This window comes from Buceros rhinoceros, unplaced genomic scaffold (assembly GCF_000710305.1).
Source record: "Buceros rhinoceros silvestris isolate BGI_N320 unplaced genomic scaffold, ASM71030v1 scaffold7822, whole genome shotgun sequence".
Lineage (NCBI taxonomy): Eukaryota > Metazoa > Chordata > Aves > Bucerotiformes > Bucerotidae > Buceros > Buceros rhinoceros.
This window is the reverse complement of record NW_010398236.1, coordinates 9,974-20,800: the sequence shown is the minus strand read 5'-3', so window position 1 is coordinate 20,800 and position 10,827 is coordinate 9,974. Positions and strand designations below refer to the sequence as shown.

The 10,827-nt window shown below is 52.4% G+C and overlaps 1 protein-coding gene across 1 annotated transcript in view; it reads right to left on the bottom strand.

The window, feature by feature from the left end:
- LOC104488918 (pre-mRNA 3'-end-processing factor FIP1-like) overlaps window positions 1–10,827 on the bottom strand; it is a gene marked incomplete at its 5' end in the record, with an annotated part of 20,633 nt that overhangs the window by 574 nt on the left and 9,232 nt on the right. Inside the window, 7 exon segments of the mRNA XM_010131014.1 lie at window positions 2,537–2,695; window positions 4,393–4,591; window positions 5,420–5,475; window positions 5,839–5,896; window positions 6,796–6,822; window positions 8,514–8,712; window positions 9,889–9,994. Of these exon segments, the coding sequence (XP_010129316.1) occupies window positions 2,537–2,695; window positions 4,393–4,591; window positions 5,420–5,475; window positions 5,839–5,896; window positions 6,796–6,822; window positions 8,514–8,712; window positions 9,889–9,994 (804 nt within the window).

Below are 10,827 nucleotides of genomic sequence, written 5' to 3'. Positions count from 1 at the left end.
GGCAGGCAGCGCACGGGCCAGCCGGCTGCCAGAGGAGCTGCGGGGTGGTGGGTATCAGCAACACCGTGGTGTCCTTCCCACTTCAAAGTGAGCCCTAACAATTTTGATGCATTTCCAGCTTCAATGTGAAGCACAGAGAGGGAAGAGTCCTAAATCTGAGAGGTGTTTGAAACGTCCCCTCGTCTGAACACTGGGGACCCCTGGACTTGAGGCAAAAAAGGGATCCACACAGCTAGAGAGCCGAGGGTTTCCTCATGGCAGGCACATGCTGCTTCTGCTGCATGAGGGAGCTGGCATTCCGCTGGCTTTGTGCTTCACAACTCCTCCATCTCCCCACCCGCAACTGTTTGCCAGATGCAGCTGCAACGCTGTGGACATTTCACACAGGATCTCTGAAACGTGGGAGAAACCCCAGCCTGGAGTAACGCTGACTAGACTGCGGACACCTCCGAGCCCCGCAGCACTGACCTCGGCACAGCAGAGAGCGGCCTCCCTCTCCCATGAGGGAAAGGGGAAGCTAGGAGCTCTGGTTTTGCCCCTTCCTGGGAGGGGATTTGCTGCTGCTTCTCAAACCTGCCAGTATTTCCAGTCAGGGGCTGCAAACCAAGTGAGCTCACCAGAGCTGACCATGGTGTGAAGGTGGCAGAACTGACACCGAGCACAGGAGGAAGCAGGTGAGTTTCTCACAGAAGAGGTACGGTCACACAGTGCAGTCACGCAGCTCCGTGAGTGGGGACAGTCGGGTGTCTTACCCCGGCTGGAACACCAGTTCAGGAGAGACACCCCTAGCCAGGACACGGAAGTCCTGCCTGAAAACCTCCTGGCTTCGAGTCATTTTCTGACTTGTTTAATAAATGGTTGCACAGTCATCACAGCCCTGTGCCCAGCTTCAGCTGTGGACAGCACCACGGCAGTGGTTTATGCCTCAACATTGCCACCGTCCTTTAATATTTAAACAAGCGTCACCGAATTCCTTCAGCCTGCTCAATTTGCAGTAAACTGGAAGCTACAACGAAACCCTTTCATCTGCCTGCCAAAGCCTCACACAGGCTCAAGTCGCCGAGCGCCTCAAGCAGGGACTCCTCAAACACAAAGAATTCCTCTATTTGCCTTAGCTAACGAACACTTCCCATCCTACCGCGCTGAGCAAGACAGAGAGCATCTGCGTGCGGCTTCGGGAGCGGAGTCACCTCCTGTCCACGCTGGCAGCAGCCCAGTCTGTACATCGAGCTCTCGAGCAGCTTCTGACGCTGCTTTGGTAAATTCCACCCTGTTCACGCAGTCGGGTTTCTGACACCAGAGTTCAGTGGAAATAACCCTTAAAGCTATTGGCTTGTTCGTCTGCTGTCAGCTCAGCTCCCGCGTGTTTTGTGGTCCCGGCCTTTCTTCTCCCCATCGCTCCGTTCCCAGCCCTCCAGCAATCATCCCTTTCTGGAAAACTTACTCATCTCCTTAAGGGTGAGAACAGCCTTTTGCCTCCGGTCACCACGTAGGAGTGTTTCTGATACCAATTTCAAAACAAGGGTAATTACGTACAGAGCTGACGGGAATTTCATCTAGAAGGAGGAAGCTGAAGCACCAAAAAGCCCAGAGCAAGGCTGCTCGAGTCATTAGCAGGACGTCAACTGACACAGTGCCCGAGCATCACCTCCGAGCAGCGACCAGGCTGCTGCAGGAACTCCCTCAGAGGGGACCGTCTGTAGCAAACACATTTTCTCTGGAAAACAGGAGTTTAGGACACCCTGCTCTGCTCCCTAAGTGTCCAGATCATCACGCACCTCACCGTCAGAAGCGCTGGGTGCAGAGCTCTGGTGTGCAGCGCTCAGCCTCCTGCCCCCAGGGGCAATTTCAGCTGACAGGCTGAAGGCAGCTCTTCTCTGCCGCACACACCCCCCCAACACCGACAGCTGATGCTTCTGCTGGGGTTTTGTGTTTTACTGCGTGCGCGCTCTCAGCAGCGGGAGCTCGCTGCCCTGAGGGGTTCAGTGCAGGTTAACCTCTCCTTCGTCAAACACGCTGCAATTCCGTTGGCAGTGACTTGACGTCCAGCTGCCTGAGAACTTCCCAGCACCTGACAGGAGGCTGGAGCGAGGTTGGCGTCAGACTCTTCTCCCATGTAGATAACAGCGGGAAAAATTTCTTTACAGAGAGGGTGGGCAAGCCCTGGAACAGGCTGCCCAGGGAGGCTGGTGGAGTCCCCATCCCTGGAGGGGTTTAACAGATGTATCGAGGTGGCATGGAGAGACATGGTTTAGGGACCCTGGCAGTGCAGGGTGAACGGTTGGACTCGATCATCTTAGAGGTCTCTTCCAACCAGGTGATTCTGTGATTCTGCAACACCAAGGACTCCTCTCCCTGTGACAGCCAGCTCTGCCTCCTGCCCAGGCACACACCAAGGGCACCTTCTCTGCCTCAGGACAGCAGCACGTCACAGGAAGCCACCACAAATGACCCAGGGGGACAGTTCACTCACATCATCTCTGCAGCTAAGGTGTGTTCCCGTCGACAGCCCCGTCCAACCCCAGACAGCTCTTACCGTCTCGAAGACTTATGCTTGCTGCTCTCCTCCTTGTCGCGGTGCCTGCGCTCGCGGTGCCGATCCTCACGCTCCCTGCTGCGATCTCGGCTCCGGCGGTAGTCGCGCTCGAAGTCGTAGCTGCGCTCTCGGCTGTAGTAGCGGTAACGTTCATCATCACTGCAGAAGGGAAAGGAGAAGTGAGGCAGAGGAACGCACCACAGAGGGCCTGAAAATCAGGAGCCACGTTTACAGGACTGCAGACCCCATCCTAGCCAGCGGCATCTGTCACCTTGGTGTATTTGCAATGCTGCTGAAAAAACCCGTATCGGTAAGCTGCTGCTTCTCGAACCCAGCACCACCAGCTCCTAACCACAGAGAAGTAACTTTCTCCATCTGCAGACTGCTCCTAGGCCCTCAGTGGGGCACCGTGGCTTTCTCCCGGCCTCTCAAGGCAAAGGGCTCTCTAGGTTTGCCACAGGAGCGCCTTAGCAGCAGGCATGTGGCCAAGGCGGCCGGGCTTTGGCCCTCACAACCCTTCTGGAAGATGTCCAAGACATCCAGCTACCTTGTTCAAACCAAGCGAAACACACTCCTCTCACCCTTCCGACTCCCCGGGTGCTGGGTTTGACCTCACAGAACTATTGTCCCAGCTAACCTGCAGTTCTTCTGTGCAAGGTAAGACTAATGGGCTATTTTCAGCCTCCTGAGTTCAAAATTTCCAGCTGCAAGTCGCTGACATGCTCCTTCGGTCTACACTAACTCAAGGCACCTCATTCCATCGACACAGAGGAACAAGCACGATGTACCTCAAATCCAGATACGTCCCACACTCCTCACGCTCCCTGTTCAGATTCTGAAAGCCAAAACCCGAAGGGTTAACAAGTCCCACTGTGGAAACAGACTCAGAGAGGAAGTCTGAAACATCATCCTCACTTAACTCATGAAACTAGACACAAAAATGCCCAGTATCAGTGGTCTGGGAGTGCCCTGAGGGACTCGCTCAGCAGGGCTACCTGCCCTGCTTGGGCAAGCGAGACCTTGGAGGTCGGTGCCTGAAAGCACCCAGAAATGGTACTGCGAGTCGTGCGCTGACTGCAGGACCTGGCTGTGGCATGGACCTGCTCAGGAGGTGTGGGAGTCTGAGCTCTCCGAACTGCAGCAAGTTTGTCTTCTGTTCTGCCCCTCCCCTTCCACCCATAGTGCCCACAGGCTCTTAAGGAAAAGAGAAGGAAAAAAACCAAAAGGCTGGGAAAACACTGCCCCCTCTGCTCACCCCCTGGGCCAGGGCAGGCAGCACCGCTCTGCCGGGAACGTGTGTTCTGGCCATGGTTTGAATGGCTATCGCTATTTCTGAGCCCAAGGCCACCCGGAATGGTAAGGGCTCCCTTTCTCGAGTGCTCCCAGCGCTGCTCTCGCCTGAGATCACATGAAGGGGCCTGTTCCCAAACACTGCCAGGGTAAGGATTTCCATGGCTGATTCCTGGCGAGGGCACTCCTTGCCCTGAGAGGCTCCACAGGAGAGCTGAGCACAGTGGTTTTGCTTTGATCTGACAGTTGCATTTAGAAGACAAGAAGCAGCAGCTTCTCTGGCCAGTGTTTCACAGGGAGCTGTGAAATACCTGGTCAACAGAGAGGGGCTGTTCCACTTCCTGGCCTCACATTACAGGTGGGAGAGCAAGTGTAACTGGTTCTGTTGGATTTAAAAACAAATACAGGAATCCAGCCAGTGACACTGGCTCGTTTGTCCTCTAGCTATTGACCCAAGTATCTCTTCCCCAGACGTGTCAGAAAATTAAACTGGTATCATCTATAATCCCACTCCTCAACCAAACATGTTCCAGAGCTCCCAGCAGCTGCTGAAACCCCCCACTCACTTGTTGTACTCGCTAGTGGTGGGAGTGCGGTCCCTGTCTCTCTCCCTTTCCCGCTCCCGCTCGCGCTCCCGCTCCCTCTCACGCCTCGAGCCCGAGTACTCCCAGTGGCTGCTGCTGGAGCTGCTTGTGCCTTTGTCCACCGTCGTCACCCAGGGCGTGTGGGACGTGGAGATGGGTGGGTAGCTGATGAAACCTGAATCTGCAGCGAGAGAGCAGAGCCCTTGTTCATCTGAAGCGTTAACAGCTCCCTCTGCGCCTCCCGTTCCGAAGATACACTCCAGAAGTACAGCGGAACCCAAGGAGACGACAGCCCAGCTCCCTCCCGCCCTCACTCTCTGATTTTACTTTCAGCATTGGCTAAGAACATGTTAACACCTTTTCCCTGAGGAAGACGTAAGCAAGACCGGATATTTACAGATGTTGCTGCAAAATCACCCCAGAGTTATCACCGCAAGGGCCAGGCGCTCCCCCAGCTCTTGCTGTCTATAGGTCCTGCTCCTACGGGGGCGTGCTGTAAGGGCTCCACTGAGAAAAGTTTCGACCCAGATACCCTGGCTTAGAGGGCAAAGTGCCTGCAGTGCCGAGTTTAGTCAGCCCTAGGCTCCCTGCCACCCTCACAAGCTGTCACTTCTCACCAGGGACCTTCCAGCCTAAGGTGGCCCCTGGGGAGGGCGAGAGACACCAGGTGTTAATGAAAGACGCCACCGGACAAGCCCAGAGCCACCAGCACTTCCCCAGCTGGGTGCCGGCCTGCTGGGGCCTGCCCCAGGTTGTACCCCCCTGGGCACTGCTGGCAGGGCTGCCACAGGGAAGGAAACCTGCGGCAATCCTGACACTGCCTCTTCCAGTACAAAACAGGAGCAGCCAGCGGCCTGCACGTGCCTGCAGGCGAGGAAGATGAAGTGGGGAAGAAAGGCGTTCACCAGCCCAGGAGGAGAGGCAAAGCACAAGGACATGTTACTGAGACAACTACCAAGTGCCAGAGAAGAGAGAAAGCAGCAGTTTGACTTCTGCTGTGAGTGCTCACCTGCAGAGTTGTAGCCAAAGGGCGGAGGCTGCCTGTTGTTGTAGCTGGCTGGCTGGCTTCGGAGGGACAGAAGGATGCACGTTACTAACACCAGTGACCCCTTGCAAGGTCACCCGAAGGTCTGTGAACACCCTCACGGGAAGCCTACAGTTTCAGAGAACCCGTTTGGTGGACTCTCAGAAACACTGCTCTGACCCCCGCCCCAAGACTAGACTAAGAGTTCCCGGAGCTGATTTTAGACCTGTCTGCCTCCCTCCCTCCCTGCAGAGCAGCAACACCAACCGTTTGGCCCAGAGGTGGTCTTACCCATCCAAGGTTGGGATGAGGAGAGCTGGTGGCGGTGCCAGCGGAGGCGGGGACAGCTCCCTCCCTCCCTGCAGAGCAGCAACACCAACCGTTTGGCCCAGAGGTGGTCTTACCCATCCAAGGTTGGGAGGAGGAGAGCTGGTGGCGGTGCCAGCGGAGGCGGGAACAGCCCTAGACACAGAAGCGTAAGTCATCACCAGACAGATCTCATTGCCGCGAGGGACTGAGCCTTCACTGCTGTTTCGAAGCAGTTAAAGCGCCTTTTGACTCTAAACAAAGCCCTGTTTGACACGGAGCGATTTTCCTCTGGGGTTTTATCTCCTACCAGAATTAAACCCCTGCAGCTCAGTAGGGGTACGGAAAGAAAAATAAAGAACTACCTTCTGTCTTGGCTTACTCATCATAAACAGAAAATTCACGAAGAGAGTAAACATTAACCCTTGCAGTCCTGGGGAATACTGACGGGTTGGTTCTTGGGATGCAGACTCACAACTACAGCAAAGGCTTTATTGCTCCATTGCTAAAATGAGTAACTCTTGTCTCCTACAAACCACCTAACCCCCGGCACTTCTAAATGCAAGCTTACTATGAGCAGGTTCCTTCCAGTACAACAAAAACCTGCTCTGCACTGTCACTGTACCTTGAGAGGAGCAGGGAAAGTGACATTTTAACAAGCAGGGGCATTTCCTCAGCCCAGCTAGTGCGGGTTTTCCAGGTCTCTGATGGGAAGCCCAGGACAGAGCACAAATACAGAAACCAGGACAAAGAATCAAATTCATCTCAACTCTAACTCAGTGGCTTTTGCCATCTCAGGGTGTTCACTTCACTTTCTAGATCAGCCTTCAGAGACAAAAGGAGATAAGAAGCAGCACTAGAGATTTCTTGTTTAGGTCCAGAACAGAGGATGAGCCGCTAGAGTCCAATGCTGCACTGGAATTTATTAGCCTTAAATTAAATCTGCTCTAAAATGGATCTTGGTGTCATCCTGTCTCATGTTTCTAATCCAGCCGCTCAGACGGGGCCAGCTCAGTGTCTGGAATCTCTGCTGTTAAGAGCAAGGTAACACCTACCTGGAATAGGGCCGGGCGGCGGCAGACCTGCGGAGACAAGCAACGCAGTGAGGACCACAGGGAAAGCACGTCACCTCTGTGCCTCCGGCTAAACTGAACACACGCTTTTGAACAAATCGCACTTGTGTGAGCAATCCAGCAGGGGAACTGGTGCTGTGAAGCAGTATCCAGCCTACAAACTCCATCCTTTTCCTAAACGATCATCTCTTTACCTTTATATTATCATTGTAAGCGCTGCTGCTCTTACTCTGGAGAATTCCTTTTTCCAAGTGCAAGCACACAAACAATTGATTTGGCCTCCAGAACAACCAAAGCAGCTGGAGGAGAACCTGCTGCAGACACCAGTGGGTCCTTTCGCTTGTTTGTTATTGGTTGCGGGCTTTTTAAAACTTTTTCTTTAAAAAAAAAAAGCCCATCCTAACCACACAGTGCAGTCAGACACCCCAGTAAACAACCAAGAGAACGAGCGAGCAATTTGTCTCCATTTCACCAATCGTTTTAAACAAAGACGGTAGGAAAAGCTACCCTGTCGACCAGCAGAACTGCAGTAACAGTTCTCCTCAGACTGAAATCCTTGATGTCTTTTTTATTCTGTGGCTTCTCCACGCGGAACCAGTGCAAAACAGAGGAGTCAGGGCCTGATGTGCTCCCAGTGACCCCTCAGAAGTCTGGCTGCTGCCTACAGGACCAAGAGCACGGCCTTTGCTTCAACCTCAGTGCACTAGATAAGCGAGAGGGGCATAGACAGGACTCATGTTGGGACAGAAAAGCGTGTCTTGGGCTGTGGCCGGGATGTCTGTAAACTCACACGGAAAGAGCACTCCTGGCCTCCACGTTGCAGATGCATTAAGGAACTGTGTGGGGCCTGAGTTATGACACGCACAGAAGAGGCAGTGAAACTCTTCTGGAACACGGGGCTCGAGACAACAAAGTAGGGGGAAAAAGAAAAAAATTTACTTCCACTATTTTGTGAGGTTTCAGGCAAAACCAGTGTGCAAATGCAGGGGCAGAGGGCATCCCTGCCGACACGGGACTTATCTCCACAGGGTCTTCTCAAGGGCCAAGTGCTCTTACCACACCACAAACCCACCTGGTTATGGGTAAGAGCACATAACCCTGCAATGCCAAGGACTGCCCACACATGATGGACTAGAAACCCACGGCAAAGACTTCATTTCTGTTAATTGTATTTTGCTTTGAACAGGAAGCCCTGCTGTCACGCCTGCCCTGGACCCTAGACTTCCCAGGAGCAGTAAGACTCACCCTGCCTTGGCAGGTGGTACAATAAAATGCACAGAAACAAACACAGAATGACACAAATTGGGGTGTTTTAAGGCATAAACCGAGAAGTGACCTGGGTTGGGCCAGACAGGCCCCTGACCTACGCCTCCTGCTCTGGCACAGGACATCAGTTCTTGTGTCCTCAGCAGATAGGAACCCATTTCTTTCCATCCATCAGTAAACCAAAAGGGTTGGTAGCACCCAAAGGCTCTCAAAGAAAAGCCGTGAGGTTTTCTCAAGGAACAGCTGCCATTTTTTAAGTATTCAAGGGCAAATGTTAAATATGCTGATGGAGAGGCTGAACAGATTGGCCAGGTCTGTCACCTGACTGCTCCACTGTCCCAAAGCATTTAACGATTCAACCTTAGATTCGCTCTGCGCCTGGGAGTCCTACCTTGCAGCCTCAGCCTGCCACAGGTTGCTGCGTGAACACGTACCTGGAGGGTGCAGGGGCGGTGGAACAGAAGTGACTGGAGGAGGAGGATGGAGAAAATGTGGCGGAGGCGGCCCAGCGAGTGGGGGAGGCGGTGGGCCTGCTGGTGGTGCAAACGGCTGTTGCTGAGGTGGCTGCTTGGGCTGTTATGGCTGCTGTGGCTGCTGGGGTGGCTGAGGCTTACTTCCGTGGTCTCCAAGGACCTGAGAAGGCAGAGGAACGAGAAGAGCACAGTTTAATCTCTTTGCCTGTGCACCAGTGGAAATCAGTCACAAACCCAACAATTTTCCACATTCTTTTTTATCTCCATACTCAGGGGAAGACCATTCCCAGAAGAGAAGCTCATTGTAAGGTCACCACGAGTAAAGATCTGTGAGAGAAAAGCACCCACAACCGAACAGACACTGTGACACCTGGCAAGGCTTCACGGGAAGGGCCCCTGACATGGGCTTCAAACTAAAAGCTGCTCTGTTGAGGGTGACACATTGCTGCTTCCTTTTCTTACTTTTTCTTTGTTTTAAACCAAATTTATCTTTCCTGAGGGCATCGAGAGGCCAAATTCTGCTCTAGATTGTGCCCATGTAGGTTGAAGGAAGAGCAGATTGACACCTGCCTGACAAAAGCAGGTCACATACCCACTACTGCTGAGGAAAGGTCAACAGGCAGATACCAGAACAACCTGGAAATACAGGTATCAGTGGTGTAAGTGGGAGGAACCACTGCCATTTCCCAGTACATTCTTTCTCTTTGCAAACTCTTTTTTGGGCCACTGTTGGCCAGATTTGGAAAACTGAGCACTAAAAAACCCAACAGGCCACAAAGACACATGTAAAAACAAGACAGGGGAAAGGTCCCAAATTTGGTATTTTTTGTCCGTTAGGAGTGGTTGGTAGGAGGAGGGTGGTTAAAAGAAGACTTCTTGGCAGAGAGGCCTCAAGCTCCACACATAGCACCTTCCCACCTAGAAGCCAGCCAGAGCCCAGTTTTAAACCTCAGGTTTAAAGGGAGAAGATCTGGTAACACAGGCCCAGTGAGAAGCAGAGATTCCAACTGGGGAAGGGGATAATCCACATAAGAGCCACCCAGCTGCGCACCCTGAGGAATACTTTGGGAGTGCTGAAGAGGAAAAGAACTTAGGAGCCAGGGATTGTCCTTTAAAGAGATGGTAAAGCCCATCAAGATAAAGCTTTTAACACCAAAGTTAATTCAGCTGGCAGAGGGAATGGTAACAGGCATATGCCTCAAGAGGGCTGATACGGTACCTGCTGCTTTGCAGGTAAACAGTGACCTGGGAGGCCAGGATCACACAGACACCTGCTCAGGGTTCACCAGAAGTGCAATAAAACCAGGAAGCTGTCAAGACAGCCCAAAGCATTTACCTGAATTGGGTTTTCCTCAGAGGCATGCTTATCACGGCGTCTTCCTTCTACTCTCCTAATTGTGCCTGCCTGGCCGCCGATCACATCAATCGTCCCACCCAGCTTCCTGGTACAAAGCAGATGCATCTTTTTAGGCTCAAAGACATTAGAAGGAGCAGTTTGTCCCCACTATTAGACAAACATCTCTCGTACATTCTATTCCACCAGGGAAAATCCTCCAGAGGCAGCCCTCCAATTGGACAAGAGGTGAATGAGAAGGTCCTTGTCACTTCTGAGCACTCTTAGCTCTGCCGGCAGGGCTGAGCTGGGTCCTTCGGAACACCCACAAACAGGACCCGAAGAATTGCCACATCTGGGTGTTAGAACACGGATCACACACTGGTTCAGAGCTGAAATCCTGTACTCGCTCTCCAGATCTGAATAATCATTCACAGATCAGGCTCAGAGAAGGTGGAGAACATTTAGTAGTGATATAGGCCCAGATTTTTCCTGATACCACTGAAGTTACTTACAAATTGGATTCTCAGGCGTTTTCCAGCCCAACTCCCTGGACTGTACTGGACTCTCTGTTTCTACTACAGTCAAAAGTTTTGCCACTGCCTTCAATGCAATCAAGGCTAGATCCTTGGAAAAAAAAATATTAACATAGCCAAGAAACAGCTCTGCCTGTGCACCAGTGGAAATCAGTCACAAACCCAACAATTTTCCACATTCTTTTTTATCTCCATACTCAGGGGAAGACCATTCCCAGAAGAGAAGCTCATTGTAAGGTCACCACGAGTAAAGATCTGTGAGAGAAAAGCACCCACAACCCAAGTTTAAGAATCCCTCATCCTGTGTTCATGGAACAATTGAATTGTCTAAGTACCACCTCAGACATGTTTTCCTCAGGGCAGAAATCAGAAGCATTTTTCAAACTCACACCACAGAATTTTCTAC